General features: G+C 41.3%; 1 protein-coding gene across 2 annotated transcripts; it reads right to left on the bottom strand.

The window, feature by feature from the left end:
- Positions 1-6,938: 6,938 nt before the first annotated feature.
- On the bottom strand, positions 6,939-16,896 carry ushbp1 (Usher syndrome 1C binding protein 1). Of its 2 annotated transcripts, XM_069718096.1 has the most exons (14): positions 16,713-16,896; positions 15,596-15,819; positions 15,317-15,453; positions 14,834-14,997; positions 14,375-14,566; positions 13,933-14,180; positions 12,657-12,797; positions 12,371-12,459; positions 12,102-12,237; positions 11,664-11,898; positions 10,420-10,578; positions 9,531-9,628; positions 8,882-9,004; positions 6,939-8,757 (listed from the first exon to the last, which is right to left on the bottom strand). In XM_069718096.1, exons 1-14 carry the CDS (start codon positions 16,716-16,718, stop codon positions 8,592-8,594), a joined length of 2,118 nt encoding a protein of 705 aa, XP_069574197.1. In that variant the 5' UTR covers positions 16,719-16,896; the 3' UTR covers positions 6,939-8,591. The 2 variants fall into 2 exon arrangements, with proteins under 2 accessions (XP_069574197.1, XP_069574198.1); XM_069718097.1 differs by lacking the exons at positions 6,939-8,757; positions 8,882-9,004 and having other exon boundaries at positions 9,565-9,654.
- Positions 16,897-17,500: the final 604 nt, after the last annotated feature.

The following is a 17,500-nucleotide window of genomic DNA, read 5'->3' as shown; positions in this document are numbered from 1 at the left end:
CAATAAGTGTGCAGGCATTTAAGTCATCAAAAGAATTGAGTAAAACAACAGTTTTTATTGTCAACGTACATTCTGAACAGAGAGAAGCAAACATAATGTTCTTACATGATGTCAAAATTCAGGTTTAACAAGTTGAAGCCCTGTAGGCTGCAGGATCTGCTAAACTATTTCGCAAAGGTTCACATTTCTCCCACAACCTCCTCAACTAAACAGCTTCGGTCAGTGTGTCAAAAGATGTCTGATAGGTTTTTCTTTTATTTGACTTTTGTTTGACTTCAGTTTGAGATGAGTCAGACGAGCCTCCATAAATGCTGTGATGAGTATTAGTCTAGCAGTGTGTTAACTGCATTAGTTAAAGTGCAGAGGAATTTGAAAACCAGGGTTAAACTTTAACTCTGTGTATTAACTCTGTGTGAACAAGCAGGAACACATGATTCCCTGTTCCTTCCTCATTACCCCCACTGCCCTTTGGCCCAGAGGCCGGAGGAAAGATCGTCTTCTCTTCTCTCTTTTTCTCTCCCTCCCCTTCTCACAACACCCTGTCCATCCTCAGGCCTTTGACCTCCAGCGAATGGCGAAGCAATTTAAAATAAACAGGGTAGTAGAACCTGCCAAAGAAAAACATCTGCTGGGGTGACTCCAGAGCAACACAAGGTGTCCAATCAATATTTTCCCTCCTCCTCGCCCAGGACCTGCTGGAGGTGGTGGGAAACTTCCCATTTGGTGTGTTTTGTTGTCATTCAAATCAGCTATCTTGTGCTCACTGTGAACAAGGAATCAATGTATTATCTTTTTGAAGAGTCAATTTAGCTGTTTACTGTAGCAACAGAGGAGCTCTTTCCCCATGTGTCTGCTGTAAAGATAAGGCTCATTGACTATTGAACATGGCTGATGTTAATCTGAGTTGGTAGAGTAAGCCTTGGCTTTGGTCTGGCTCAACCACTTGAACTCTGATGTTTATGTTTTAATCTTCATTTCCTTCAAAGTTAGATAAATGTTTCCACAAATAGCTTGAGGACTATACACTGAACGGTGGGTGTCGTCCCAATCTGAGTCAAATGTGACAAACTATCCATCACCTGAAAGCACAAAGCCATTTTGGCACAAAGCCAACAGTTCCTTACTTTGTAAAAAAGCACACAGCAAAACAGTAGCTTCCTACCTTCTCTGTCATCCATAGACGAACATACTTCTTGAATCACTATGTGCTGTACACCTCTATTTTCTATAGAGAGACTATTTCCCCAAATAAGAGAATCCAGGGAACAAAATGCTTCCAAAGTTTTAATCTTAGATTTAAAAAACAAGTGAATATTAAGATGTTAACATAGATATAGTGCATATTTCATTTTTTTTTTTTTTTTTTTTACCAGTGATGCAAACTGGATAGAGCTAATGCAAAGTTGTGGTATATTTCAGTGTTTTCTTACTTTTTTGTCTGTGATGGACAGAAAAAATATACAATGTTGGGAATACTCAGCACGTCTTTAAAATCCACCGTACTCTTGCAAACACCAGGCAGCACATCCTTTCTTCCAATTAAACGTCATCGAAAGTTCAACCGATTCTGGGCTGTTGTCCGAGGTGACACTAAACTGCCAAGCTAAGCTTTAAATATTTAAATCCAGATGGGATTTATGGCAGCACGATGACATCAATCATAAAAGATGTGATGTCTCTCTTGGGTTGTTGCTTTGATGTGTACGTAAGGCCACCGAGGTCAGTACAGCTTTTACGCTTTGTTGTCTCGTGGTAATGGAATGTCATGAACCATGCATCAAAAATAATTACACCCATGACCTTCAGAGCTTTCAGTCATTCAGCGTGACATATTACATCTCTGAATATCTTGGGATTGTAATTTTAGAATAAAACTCTGTTGGTTTGAGCTGTGGTTGTGCCAACGCGTTTGTAACGAAGGATCTGTGTAGTTGAAGGCTGATGTCTACCGACTGGCATCATTTAAAAAACTGTTTGGCTAAATGTTTTGCTCCCAGGTTTAAAATGATTACCATTGACAGTTTGTCAATATGTTGTCAGCTGACAGCCCATTTAAAAGATTTACACCATTCAAGACGCCTGATGTTTACAGACATGGCTTTAACCTAACCCTCTCTGCAGCCACAGCAATTTGGTCATGTTCCCAGTCATCAACTTCAATCTTGTGTAAATCTGTGTCCAATCTGTTGCGCCATGATTGTGCTCTCCGCTGTCGGCCCGACTCGGCCTGTAGGTCAACTAAGGTTTAGGATGCCAGAAAATTACCCTAACCAGCTCAGTGGACTCAAATGCTCTAACAGGATTAGACGGAGGCCCCGCCCCCTGCCATCCTTCCCCTTTAAACACCTTATTGCTGTAATCTACTGATCACAAATTGACGAGCTGGGTGACCTCATTAGCTCCTCTGCCCCGACGCTTTTTCTGTTGTTCTGACCTGTTGTGTGTTCAACTCACTGACCCAAAACCGCGGGGTGTCTTTATTGTGCGAGAACCATCACTGGAAAGTGTTAAGCTTTATTAAGGTAAAAATCCAGGCTATCAGGTTAATTAGAGTAAATGAGATCACACAGACAGTTTACATTAAAGAATTCATGTTTAAAAAATGCATACCAAACAAGCTGCATGTAGCTTTTATCAATAGCTAGTGGGAGACATGCTGTGACCATCACAGGGAGCATCATGACTATGTCAATTTGTTGTCCGGTACTTTATCATTCATTTATAAGAAAGAGTTTTTTAATAAGTCGACGTCTGTTAGCAAGTTGATTTTCATACCACGCCGTGGTGATTGGACACCGGTGGCTGCCTGCAGGATGTATATTCGTCTGAAAAGTTATCATGCCGTTTTTTTTTTAAGGTTTAATGCTCCACCTTTGAGTTGCCACCCTGCTGTAACGAATCAGTCCTGCAATTTTTGTTGCATTTCATTTCCCTTTTCTCTCTCTTCTCATTTACTGTCATCTGTCTTCTGTCACTCTGTATCATGAAGGCAGGAAGTGTTAACGTTGTGGCATGGTCCTCTTTTAGGAAAGCCACTTGTCTTGCTACATATGTTTTCTGCTCGGCTATTTTATTTTTCTGTTATTATACAGATGACTGACAGTTTGTAGAAAAGGGGTCCTTCTAGGGTCTCAGTCAGGGAGGTCTGAGGGCACCTCTGCGTACAGGTGAGCTTGGTGAACTTGTTGTCAGTAAATTGATGACACTCATTGTTGCTCACTGAAGAAGACATATCATTGATTTGGATATGTGAAACCTTTTTACACCTTTGTAGTTTGACCCTTGTAACACACCCCAGCTTTCTTCTTTGTTTTGCTTCACTGTGTGATTATGTTAAGTCTCTGGAACTCTGCTGGAGGGTCGAAAACCATTCTTCCAAAAGATGTTCCCTTATTTGGTGTTTTGTTGATCTGCCGTCCAACACATCCATCCAAACTCTCACGTTCTGTGAGTGTTCAGCTGCTGACTGTGAAGGTTACGTCACATATTTCACATAAGATATATGCTTACAATATATCTGTAAACAAGCACCATGCATTTATTCTGCTTCTTCGCTCATTTATTCAGACTGGTGCTTTAATTTGCTGCTATTTATATGGATGCAGTCATTCATTACATATACAATAGTTTAGGTTCCACAAAGACACAAATAATTACTCCAAACCACAGCGTACAAATAAAAACACGTTTTACACAAAAACACAATGTAATAGTTAACTGTATAACATGTTTTTCTTAATGACCAAGCATTTTGCAGATAAGTGTTTAATTGTTTATTTGCTTGTTTATTAGGATCCCCCATATGTTACCAGCAACAGGCATCTCTGAAGGTCTGTCGAAAAAAAATACTACATCAGTATAGTAGGAAATAATCTCATCCATACATGTACATGCCCATACTCACGTACATAATATGTAATAAACCAAGCAGCTTGTTTGTAACCTGAGCAGTACTGCAGCAAAATACAATGAAATCCCCATAACTACAAATATGATCAATACACTAACCCTTATATTATTGCAAAAACTATGTAAGCCTTGTCTCAGTCGCATTAGCCTTAAATACATCTCATATTAGAAATAGAAATTGACAAAAATAATTGCATTAATACAAAATAGTCCTCTTTAAAGCATTAGTTCTGTCTTGTCGCAGAGCTACTTTTCCATTGTCACTTAAAATAGAATTGTTTAAGATTATTTTAGCATCTGTCAACAAAAATAAATTTTATAAATACTTTTTTTTTTCTCCATTTTTTTGTTAAGGGTTATCATGGACACGTCTTCATTCAGGGCAGTGCTACGTCTAAACCAAAGGGGGGGGGAACGTACAACCTGATCGTCATTGATCTGATTCTCCGTCTATCAACAAGCACACATGCAGTCCTATAGTAAGCATGAAAATCCCTGTGAGTGGGCTTATAATGTGCAAAGAGGCTTCACTCTTCAGCTGCTGGTGTCTGTGGTGAGGACGCATTTTTGGTCCGAGCTGTTTGCCGTCATTATCTGAGCGGGTGAAAGCACAAAGCGGATGTGATAGGCCGTTTGATTGAGGTCAGATCTCTTTACGCCAATAGCACTCCTCCATCCTCCTGACCTCTCCGCGGGCCGACCGGTGTCACAAAGCTCAGGAGAGAGGTGTCAGGTCAGCGAGGCAGCGTCCCGCAGCAGCGAGCTGACAATAGAGAGATAAAGAGAGGAGGAGGAGGAGATGAGAAGGGGATACGGAGTGGTTGTGACAGGTGAGCTAATGGAAGGTGCAGGCGGTGATCCCTTTATACAGCTTACACAGGGATAACTTATTAAAAAGAAGGAGCGGATGCAGAGAGTAAATGAGTTGACCTAAAACCTACGGGTCACCCTCCCTCTCCGTATGTGCTGAGTGGGATTGCGTCCACCCCCACCACTGATTGACAGCCGCTGTCGTTGTCCAATAATGGTTTGGTTATTTTTCCCAGGCACTAAAAAAAAAAAAAAAAAAAAAAAAACTCTGCCGGCTGGAGTGGAGGCTGTTATATGTGGGGGTGGAAGTGTGTTCAGAGATAGGGCGCTTAAATGTTAACAGATGAGATTGTTACAGGCTCACTGATCACTCAGTTCTTCATGTTCCGTGTTTGACTTTCTTAACTCACTTTTTTTCATCAGTGCACTTTTAAAAACTCTATTTCAGTGCATGTTTCAGTGCACACATATGTATGTACGATAGCTTTGTCAGGAGATTACAGCTTTCACACAGTCATGTGGGGTCAAGGTTAAACTAAAGTTTGAAGAAATACATATTTAAAAGGCGTGAAATAAAAAATATTTAAAAAAAAAAAAAGCTCACTGAGTTCTAGTGACTGAAAGTTACATTTGTAGTCCAATTTCAAAGTCAAAGTGCAAAGATTGTTTGGATTGTTTTTTTTTTTTACCAGAATATTTCCTTTTGATAGTTGGAAAATACAATTCTTTTAACTCCAGTAATCCACTGACTGCCATATTTATGATTTACTCTTACAAATTAAGATTTTACATATAAAACATGTAATAAACTAACCACTGCTGTAGATTAAACTACCAAATAGTGTATCACTAAATAGTAGTGAAGATGTTGTGTTTATTGTGTTCATTAGGTTACATTTTTAAAGTAATGATTTGACAACTTCTTTATTTATTCTCTATTTCTGAATTGGTTTGGACAGGAGTTCATTGCTGTTTCCTTTTGTGTCTGTGAAGACAACAAGCATTGTTCCAAACATTACCATGAACCTGGAGCTGTAATACTGAAACAGATGCAGGGGTGACAGGTGGCTATGAACATCTAATCAAGTACTGCACTCATGATGTTTGACCTTAACCTCTACATTTCAAATTAAAATATACTTATAAATACAACCTATTTAACAGCTATAATGACAATTTGCTTCGCATGTTAGGGTTTTAAAAAATAATCATATGATCTTGTTACACATTTAACTACTGACAAAATATGACAAATTATTTTGAAATAATAAAAACGTTTGCTTTTATTTGGATATTTTAAGTGCACCTCACTGTTAATAGCAAGTCTTGATAGCTGGACTTGTAATGTAATATTTTTAGATTGCTGTATTAGCACTTTAAGGTACTTAAATTAAACATCTGGATACTGCACTCCAGAGATGCAGAGTTATTGAGCCACCCAGGATAAATGTCCTTAAGGCAATGCAAAATTAAAAAAAATTCTCTCCACAAGACATTTTGTGATTATTGTCGCCTTTGATACAAGAGTCACCCAGAGGTTACAACATTATGTCATCTGAAAACCTTTGATGAAGTCGGGAGCTTAACATAGATCTTAGAGAGTGACAACACAAAATGGAATGATAATTGTCTCATGTGCTCTAATAGCAGCTATTACAACAATAGCGACGGTGACCTGGAGGTATGGGGGGAGCAGGAGGACTGGCCCTCTGCGGTGACCTCTGCCCGGGAAAGGGCAAGCTCAGGCAGGAGTCAGGGCGTCAGGGGCTTGCCACCTCGTCTGACATTTTGAACCCTCCATTCACAGGCTAACACAACAGCCAGGCATCGCTGTGACCCTGTGGGTGTGACATTCAACCTTTGCCTTAACCTCCTGACCGCCGGTCACAGCTGCAGCTGACCGGCTCGGGAAGGTCAGGGTGTAGGGTCGACTGGAGGGGGAGATGAGTGAGGGATGAGTAGGGAGAGGACAGAGGGGGGGGGAAGGCAGACAAATGGAAGCATGAGGGAGTGGTGAAAAGCAGAGGATGGAGGGATGAAGAGAAAGTGAGTAAGCTGGGCTTTGAAACGGTCAATTTACCAAAACGTTATCTTGCTTGTATCTGTCTGAACAGTTTTGGTTTTGATCATCAGGATTATGATAATCATCTTTGGGATTTCTACCTCCATGCCAGTTAAAGGTGACAGGATGTAGAGTAGTAATAATAAGGTTGCCCAGTGGCAACAGATCCGGTGCAGCCTGTTTTTTTTTCATTCTCTTTTTCCAAATTTTTATCAAAAACATTTACTTCAAAAAGGAAAGTAGTTTTCCCACACCAATGTCTGTTAAGGGTTTTGGAGAATACCACTACATACAGTATGTTAAAAGGCTGTTTAAAGACCTCTGTGGCTCCAGAGGAAGAAGCATGAAATCTGAAAGATGTCCAGATGTGATGTTTGAAGTTTGAAAATCTGAAAAATTTGGAGCTGAAGATTTAAAAAAAAGACAAAGTCCTTGAGACTACATGCTAATTTTGATTATTTGATTCAAATTTGAAAACAATCTGTCCATCATAATGGGACTGCAGTACTCATTTATTAAATATATAATATGAAGCCATGTCTCTTTTCCTGGAGAATCAGCTTCACGCCTGTTTCTTGTTAAGGCTTGTTAGGTGGCCACAAGCCATCATTTTGGCAGCTATCTGTTTCTTCCTTGTAACGCCTCCTCAGCGTTCCCGAGGTTGTTCTGAAAGGCAAATCACACCATGTGTTTTATGACTGCATTTACATTTTCCTAGAAATGAACATGGTATGGTTTTCCTTCAGGTTTCTACAAAGCCTCCAACAGTCTTAAAACATTTTGACTTTCCCGCCATGTCTGTATCACTCAGCCCTGAGACCATTCATTCCCAATGAAGTCTTTATTTGTTGAAAAAAACAGCTCACATGTATATTGTTTCTTTTTTTTTTTTCTTCAAAAGAAATGTATTAAAACAGCCGGGCCCTCTTTTTTTGAGTACGCATATAAATTCCAACACATAGGCCTACAATCTTAAAATATAATTCTGTGGCCATTCTCATAGTAATGAACTCACTCACTCAGTGTTTGGGATGAAGGCACAACTCTAAGAGAACGATATCTCCAAAACTATCTGCTCACTTAAATACCACTTGAGGTAATTGAAGAAAATATGTTTTTTTTTTTTGTAATTTGGGTTAATTGACCCTTTAACAGAACTCTTAAAGGCAGAGAAAGTGAGATTATAAAGGTGCACAGAAGACAAACGGGCTAGCCGTACATTGTATGTGCACATCAGCTTTTGTCCCAGCCCCCATTCCCCCCCTCAGAGCTTTGTCAGGACAGCACGGCCGGCCTCTTTGTAGAGGTGGCTTTTTACGGGAAAACAGACATGTGTGCTCTCGAGGTCAGTCCCGAGGTCCTCAGCGGGCTCAGGCCTTGATTCAGACGTAGATATTCATGACTGCATGACAGCTGTTTCTCTGAAATGAGGAATGTGTCTTGTGATGTGTGAGTCCTGTTAGACAAGTTAAGCTGTGGAATCCTATTCAGTTTATTGGAAAGTCTCACAAGGGTTGAAAAGGCAGAGCTCACAGTGTTGCACTGCCCTACATTTTCTATATTTACCTCTCAAGAGCCAAACGATGCCTGAAGTGACTGCTGTGGATGTCATTAATGGGTTAGTAGTTAAATAAATAGAAATTTCTTTCCAAGGCCAGAAGTATAACTACAAATATGCTGTAAGTATCTAATAAAAGCAGATTGCAGCAGATTTTTGAAAGAGCAAATTATTCAGCAGCTTTGTGCATGTAGCTGATATAAATAACATCTGACTTTAAGGAAGGATGATTCTAATTGAAGAATCAATGTCTCATAAAACAGTCTCTTCCCTCCTCCACTCCACAGCCTCCCCTGCAGCTTTTGTGGCTCCACTCTGGGTGAGGTGACTCTCCGTCATGGCCGCCACTTTCTGCTCCAGCCTCCACACCTGCTCCCGGTACTTCCTGCGGATCTGCCGGTACGAACTCAAAGCTTTACTGGAATGAAAGACAACCAATAGATCCAATTTAGCACATGACCTTTTTGGTTTTTTGCCTCAACCAAGAGATGTGGATGAACAAAGACAAAACGGTATACCGAATACCTTCTTGTGATATTCACCTGTGAGCTTGTGTGAGCCGAGCAATCTGCTCTCCATTGTCCCTCCTGTGGGAGGTGCTGTCTGAGAGAGCCGTGTTCAGTGAGTCCTGAACCAAAGCTAGTCTCTTCTTCAGGGCTTGTTCCCTGCAAAAAGAAGAGAGAATACAGAGAATATATTGTCTGGTTATTCATGTTGCTTAAGGCACCGAAGATGTTTACTCAGAAATCAAAAATAATCTTTGTAAAGAATCATTTTTACGACATGTCCTTGGCTTCGGAGTGAATGTGATGCAGTGTATCAACAGCAGGGATTTATTTATAAGTATTCAGCACTCAAGGTCAGAGGAGAAAAAAGATGGTTGGTTCTCATGGAGAAAAATAACTACAAGTTCTCTCAGTACAAAGTCTGCTTTTCTGCTGCTGACTGTTCCCAAGCAACAGATCAAAACCAGGCAAGAGATTTCTGATGCAACCTCAAGTATCCAGATTACTTCAGGTGATGGTTTACCGGGTTTCGTTATTACGACATTTACAAAATCGTTAAAGGCTGCAATGGAAACAGGACCTGATTTTTTCATGCATGGGACAGACCCTTATCAGGCCCTAGTTTTTGCAGTGTTAGTGCCCCACTTCAAACATTGAGCGACAGTATGCAGAGAAAATGTCTCACCTCTGTAGGACGGCCTGCAGCTCTTTCAGGATGGGTTTGGTTCGAGGACCAGTGATGTCGCTGTCAGCACCAAGCTTAGCCGCATTCTCACAGAGCCTCTGAAGCATAATGTTCAATCAGGGTTCTATCGAAAGTTCACAAGGGTCCCTTATTTCACATCGTTATAGTGTTTTATTGGCAGTCTTCAACTCCATTAGAACATATCATTATGGTTTTAATTACCAAACACCATCTCAACATACAAGTAGTTGTACATGTCCTCTCTAAAGCTTCTCTCTGGAGCTCTACCAAGAACAGCCAGCTTTGCACCTTCAGAACTCCACATAGTACATCCAGGTTTCTCAAAATCAGGATGACACCAGTGAAAGATGTTTGCATGTCCAAAACATCAGATCATAATCAGGATACCAGTGCGCATGTACTAAACGAATGATCTATTAAACTACATTTACGCTTATTGTGATGGACATCATAAAGTCTGTAGAAACCAGGAAAAACTGGGGAAATTGTGAAACCTTGAGGCATAACACAGATTAATCAACATATGGGGTCTTAAGTCACAGTTAGCTGTGGTAACATAAAGAAGCTCTTCCGTTCTTCGTCATCTGCCACCGACAGAGGTGCATGGTGTGGTATGAATCTGTGCTGCAGCGACAGGACAGCCCAGCAGAAGACCTTGTGGAACCGAAATATCCTTCTTGGCCTGGAGGGATCCTGCTTTGGTAGATGTGTGATTTCCCATGTGGGACACCCTTATTTGAATCGGGTCTGTCACAGTAGACCAACGTCCTGCTCCCTCTTGTTCATTTCACCTTGACTCTGTATTATTTGCAAATTGAAAAAAAAAAAAAAAAAGTGCGTGCGTTGCCACTGCAGGAGTGTGTCCTACCTGTTGTTCAGCCTTACGATCCTGCAGCTCCTCTCGGAGGCTCTCGGGGATGAAAACTCCGGCTGCTTCCTGGGCCTTCTGGCCCATTAAACTCCACTCCAGACACCTCAGCTCTTTCTCCTTGAGGCGGGTGAGAGCTCGCAGATCTGACATCTCCTCCTGAACAAAAACAGATAAACCAGATGTTATAAAGAGTTAAAGGTGATAAGCACAGCTGTACAATGGAAGAATTTCCATACGAGCACAAGCATTAGGTTTTACCTCCACTTTGTTGTCTGATGTGGATGTTAACGCCCAAGAATCTGAAACTACTACTAGAAGTTCCCAAAGCCTGAAATTTTAATAAAATTTGATAGACAAATTTGCAGTTTTCTGTCATGGTTTGTTGGTGTTGTAGTGCGGTATGATTTTATGCTTGTATATCTGGAATCAATTCCTTGGTTACTTATTCACTTTTCCCTACCAGACACTGGGTATATTTAATCAATACTGAGCGGTTTATTGAGATTTCAGACACTTATTAATCATCATAATTGGCGTCATTGCTGACAGGCGTGGAGTCTCTCAACAGTAACTGTTATCTATAAAGTGCGGACCATTGCATTGTGGGATTTTCAGCAGAGAGTAGTGTAAACACCAAGGAAGGACTTTTCTCATCCGACTGAGGAACATTTTTGGAGAGCTGTGATGTGGAAACATTTCACAGAGAAAATTCAGACACTAGAATAAAATATCAGACAGTAAAGGTGCTAAATAGGGTGTAATGTTGGCTCCAGTGATGCGATGGGTTTTCTTATTTTGTTGTTTGGTTTAGAAAACTATACCAACAAACAAATATACCACCGTCAGACTAGTGGCTGTATATGTGATCATTTTTTGTAATATTTCCCTGTCATACAAATAGTCCAGGTACAATGTGATGCACTGAAATCTTTAAAGTGTCTCCAGAGGGGTGGATGTTGAAAGGTTAAATAATATAACAACGGACTGCTCTGTTCATACACACTGACCTCTGAAATGTGTCAGCAGTGTCTCGTGCACAAACTGTATATACACTCCAAACAATGTGTTTTAGGACTGTAAGCTACGGGTATACAGTATTGTGCAGTAAAACATGGATTGTTTTGGGATAGAAGCCTTATTTAGCTGCTTTTTTTTAAAAAAATTACAATTTCTTTCTAATATCTGGAAATGGCTCTTAACTTTGCATCGTACAAACACAGACCATGACGCGCTGCTCCTACCCTGACTGAGATGAGTTCATGAAACAGCGAAGCTGTCTCCTTCTTGGGATCAGGAGGTTTGGTGTTATCTTTCAGCACGTGTCCCCATTTTGATCCGGCTGGGTGGCCAGTTTCAGGGCTAAGTTTGGTCTTTACTGCTGGACCCGGCTTCGAGAGGCAAATGGCTGCCCGATCCCTCTTCAGCCTCTGAATCAGCTGCCGGAGAGCATCCTCCCGATCCACCGGCTCAGGTGTGCTGTGGGTTTACAGGTAGTGAAATGACTATATTTGAACACAAAATTTTGATGTCATTACTTTGTCAACTCTAATTTTGAAACCTTAAAGTTGATTCATTTTTGGTCTGTGACGGTGCCATCATCAACACATGCTGTATTTCCATTGGTGCTCATCCCTATTACTTCGTCTGATTGTGTAACAGCACTTCTTGTGTAAAGTCACCTCTGCCCTGTGTGAGTCTGTGTTTGCGTCTCCTCTGTGACCCCTGCTGTTGAGAAGGAGGTGGACAGCTCTTCAGTTCCCATTTTCCTGAGCTGAGCTGAAGGACTGCTGGGCAACTGCCTGTCACCAGCGGGCTCTGACGAGAGGAAAAAAGTGTGACCCCGACTGTGTTTGACGTGTGTTAGTGACATACTGTACATGCCTATTGTGCATGCACATATACGAGTGCCCTGAGGTGTGAGTGGTATTAAAACTTGGTATTCGAGCACCTGCTGAGTCTGTCGGCTGAGGAACGCTCTGCTGCTTCTTGGCATCACTAAGTGACAGTAGCTCGCTGTAGGCCTCTTCACACTCCTCACTATCAATCACAAAAGACAAAGTATGACCTCACAGATGAGAGGAACCCAAACGAATACTGTTAGATTGTTGACCAGTGCACATTCATCATGTTCACACACGTCACAGCACTTTGAAACACTGACACAGAATGTATATATATATATATGAGCGCAGACAGGCCTGTGCACTGATGTGTCAGGTGTGTTTAATGTGTACCAGTATCTTAGAGCCATCTGCAGGGCCGAGCAGTCAGACTCGAGTCTGCTCAGTGTGACGTTGATCTGCTCCGACTCTCCCTTCTTTCTCTCCAGAGCTGCAGTCAGACGTTCATTTCTGGCTCGCAGCCTCTCGATGCATCTGGGATGTTGGGAAGGAGGAAAAGAGTTTCAGCTAGACCAATAATAAAAAAATGGATGTGGAAGTAGAAGCCGTTTTACTGTAATGGTTGAGTCCAAACTTTAGACCACATGCTGAAACGCTTTGGTCTGACAATAAATGTCTTCTTTATACAAGTGTTGCTGGAGTTGTGACCAACAGTGACGTTAACCGCTGGTTTGTGAACTGCCGTTCTGAAGCCTCGAGATCAGTGTTTTGTCCGCCGCTGTCTTGCTATTTTGGATTCAGAAGAGACCATATTTGGATGAGCTAAAGAGAGGCGAGTAGTGAATCTGAGGACACTACACCCCACCCACCTACAGTGGAAACCTGACTTCACCACAGGCCTGTCAATCAAACAGAACACCCCAAACATACCACTATTTGAGGCCAAATATCTGATTAAAGAGGGGATTATTTTCAGATTGACCACCAGAAAAGTAATAAGTGGGAGTGACTTTAGGTAATGACACCATAATGACACATGGAAAAAACTTATTGACTCTTTATTTTATGAGAGAATTTGAATGGGAGTTTATGGAGCCAGAGGTTTTGTGGTGCCAACCCCTAGTGGCCCTCGATTGGTATTGCAATTGAAGGCACTTCTGCAGGAAGCTACTTTTAAGCCACTTGTCTATACAGTCTATGGTTGTGACCTTTTCAAAAAATGTTCCTTTGTCATACACACTGAATATCCGTGAAGTTGTGCCACAAATGTCCTTGTCGAGTGAAGTCAAACAATCACTCATTTCTGGCTATCAAGATATTCAATGCATCTATTCCAGCTGATATACATTAGTTTACCTTCCCACCTGATCTTTCAGGGTGAAAATAGTCAAACAACAGGAAAATTTGAATGGATCTCAAAAAATATAAATGATAAATACTGCTGCCATTTATTTATGATATTAATATTGGAAAGTCACGAACTGAAATAACTCATTGTTTTGAGTCGGGCCTAGGAGACCTGCTGCTTACAAAACCTCCATCTGCATGATTCACAATCCTGTACATGCTCTACAAAGAATGCTGGTTATCTACGCACACATGCATACAGACAGGAAACGTGTCTGATGTTTGTTACTTTGAAACATCGTGAGCTGCTCCTCAGATTCACCTGTTCAGTCGCTCTGTCTCCGACTCCAAGGTGATGGGGCTGGGACATGGACTGCCGGAGGTAACGGAGCCCAGTGGGGACCCGTCCCCACCCATAGACAGAGGAGTTACAGCTCTGGCTGTTCTTCTGTGGAGTAAAGGTGAACCAGGGTAGGGAGGAGAGGCCCAGTCTGGACTGAGAGCTCCAGCAGTGGGCCGGTAGGAGGGAGAGAGACTGCCGGACCTCCAGGCCTTATGGAGACCAACCAGCTGAAATACAGAGAAAAGGACATACGGTTGCAAACTTTCAGGTTTTTTGTGTTTAGTTTAGATTCATTTCAGCTGTCAAATAGATTGTGCTTATCTCAGTGGTGTGACAACAAGCTAATTTCACCACAGCTTCTCTTAATTATATTTTTCCTCCTCACTATCTCAAACAAAAGTGACTTCTGAGCAACTCCCACCTTGTCCTTCTCCTCCTCCTCCACCTGGCTGATGGTGCTTTGTGCTCTCTGCAGCTCCTCCTGGAGACTCTGCGTGGTGTTTCTGAGAGCAGACTCCCGTTGGTCCACATCCAGCATGTCCTCCTGCTGCTGGTCCTTCGACAGGCCTGATGGGCACGAAATCCCAAACTCTCTCTCCATCTCCTCCAATATCTGCAACCAGTGAACCACAATTACAAAAGGGACTGATGGGAGTCTAAAGATAGCCTGACTTTTTTTTTTTAACCGATACATTAAAATTCATACAGCCACTGTAAAAACAAAATTATTTGAAATATTTTGGGATTTTATTGCTATTTTAAAAAAAAAAAAAAAAAAGTTTGTCAAAGAACATCAAAAACTACCAGTACATTTCACCTTACATTAGCTTTTGTTGGAAGTTGCAGCTGCAGTAACAGTTTTTTCCCCCCAGTTTTATACCTGGGTGGCTTTGTTCCAGTTCTCCTGAGCAGCACTCAGATGCTCTTTGTGCTTGTCCTGGTCAGAGGTCGTGATGGGGACGGCCCAGATCCTTCTACAGCTGATGGAGTCCTCCACTGATGACAAAACCTGCTGCAGTTTGCTCCACACAACACCGCTGCCTCCTGGAGGATGAAATGCAGAGGTGCCGCAGCTCATGGTGCAGAGTGAGTTGCACTTCTATACTTTAACCAGCTAAAAAGCTCCTTTCTTTTCAAACATAGAAACATGAATACAGTTACAGCAATGTGTTTTTCAACTTTTCTCAGCTAACATGTGTGTCGCTGGCTGTTGCTCAAGATTACACATGAAATGTTACATAAAATACCAGCTGTTCTTTTGGACAGAAGTTCCTGGCCTGCAGGAAAGATCCCCCACATACGAGCACACCATTCACAATAATGAGGCCTACTGAACACAAAATAATGTGATGTCAGTGCCAACCTCGGTCAGTCACTGTAGCTTTAGATGTGGCAGTGGAGGCATTGTTCCTGTCTGGGCTGCTTCTGACCATCCGGTGAGACAGAAGGTCTGGAACCAGAGGCCTGGGTAGACCTGGTGGTCTCATGTCACCTGGTTCACTGCAAGAGTAGAGTACGTTGAAACACGCTATAAACTGAATCAAAAGCTGTCCATAAACATGAAAATATGTATGGTTCTACCGTAGCGTATAATCTGAGTGAACACAAATCCATTGATGCAGATAAATTGTACCGACGTTACCTCGGTGCCTTTAGTGACCCCATCTTCTTGTTGAGCTCGGCGATGATGCTGAGCAGGGTGCCCACTTCAGCCTCACACTGGGCCAGTTCTGCTGGGGAAGGCTCGAGGTTGACTGCAGGGTCAGAGCCCTCAAGGTCGAGGGTTAGATGGTCGCTCAGGTTCATTACCTCCTTGTCACACCCTGTTCCAGCATCCAGGCTGTCGCATCTGCTGCGTCTGGAATCCTGCAGAAACATGAAGTGTGTATCTGGACTGTAAGAAAATTACACACTGCTTGCGAGTCTCTATTTTAATTTTTCTAAACTTTTCCTTTTCATTTGATCAAGTTCATATGTATCAATATATCTGCGTGTATGTACTTGTAGACTGTGAATATTCATCTTCCATTGCTCATAATTAAACTTAGCAAAAATATATATACATATATATCCACAAATCTGTTATGCTCTCCAGCCAGACATCAGACTGTTTAGCGGCTATTGTTTTGAGCAACGGAAAAGGAGGAAGCTAAAACATCCTGAGATCCAGCTTCCTGCTTTGCAGATATTTGGGGACCGTACCATCCATTGTTTTGCACAAAGAATGTTGGTTAAATGCCTCAAACATAAAACATGGAATTACAACAAAACGTCACTCTTAGATTTTATTAATCACTTACATATCGCTCGGAAATATTTCAAAATAACTGAACACATATATCTTTTAATTTCGTAAATTTGATCATATATTGCGCGGACAAGAGTTGGCAACATACTTCAAATTCTTTATCCCTAATGCACAACTACTCCTTGTCAATGAAGCTTTCCCAGCATGCCCTGAGAAAAAGGCAAATAAACACATTGGATACTTTGCTGTACCAACGTTCACATGTACAGTTTCTATGGTATGATTTTAACACAAAGTGTAATCATTTTAAACAGTAGTCCTTCTCTTATAAATTTTGTTACAAGAACATTTAGCACCTGGATCAGGAATTTGAACAATATGACAGAGTTAAAGGGCATTATAATTGTATAGATGTTGTCAGTTTATCAGCTTCACTGGACTTGTAGAGCTCCCGATCACACTCTGTATGTTAAGTAACATATTTTCACTCTAACACTTCATCATGACTTACCTCCATACTTCTTGATCTTTATGGCTGCAGCAGTGACTCAGTTTGAGATGTGTTCAAACATTTGACGAAATTAGGAAATGTTCTCTTTAGTCCTGCCTTTTTTGGTAATCATATGTTCCAATAGTCAGTCAGTCAGTCAGTCAGTCGCTGCAACTGTCTGCTCTCTGCACTTTTGCTGTTTAGTGTGTTGAATGAAGTAAGTGGAAAACACTCAGAACGTCATCCCCACCCATTCCCCTCCACTTTGTGGCCCTTCCTGTTTTGTCCGCACTTTGCTTCCATGCTGCTGAATAGCAAACTATATCCAGTGATGTGAACTCTGGATATCCTCTCTGGACATTTTTATGATTTCATTTTTTTCCCCCAAATGCATGACATCACTTAAAGTAACACAAGTGTTTTTTTAAGGCTGCTTTTCCTCACCTCTGTCTGCTGTAAAGACTATGATTATGTGAATTCTACTACCATGCTCTAAGACTCGAGTAATGAAAAATTAGCCCTGCAAGTGATCATCCATTAACTATACAAGATTATATTCATATAATATAATATAGTGTATAAACTATAGGCTATTTATATTATATTTTGAACATCAGACTCTTTTCAGTGTTGGACATTGTTTTTGTTTATTTCCTCACTCTGGAGCCACTATGGAAAAAACATAGTGAAAGATATCTATAGTGCATGCCATGGGCAACTTTAACATTTCTGTAGAGCAGACCCAATAAATTGATAAATCGATCAATAACTCGTGCTCGACGTTATATTTTTTTACTCGTAGGCTGCTG

This window comes from Brachyistius frenatus, unplaced genomic scaffold (assembly GCF_029030835.1).
Source record: "Brachyistius frenatus isolate BFR_SWC_R1_liver_20210118 unplaced genomic scaffold, ASM2903083v1 Contig_186, whole genome shotgun sequence".
In the NCBI taxonomy this organism is placed as follows: Eukaryota; Metazoa; Chordata; class Actinopteri; family Embiotocidae; genus Brachyistius; species Brachyistius frenatus.
The sequence above is the reverse complement of the archived record's forward strand: the minus strand, read 5'-3'. Positions and strand labels throughout refer to the sequence as shown.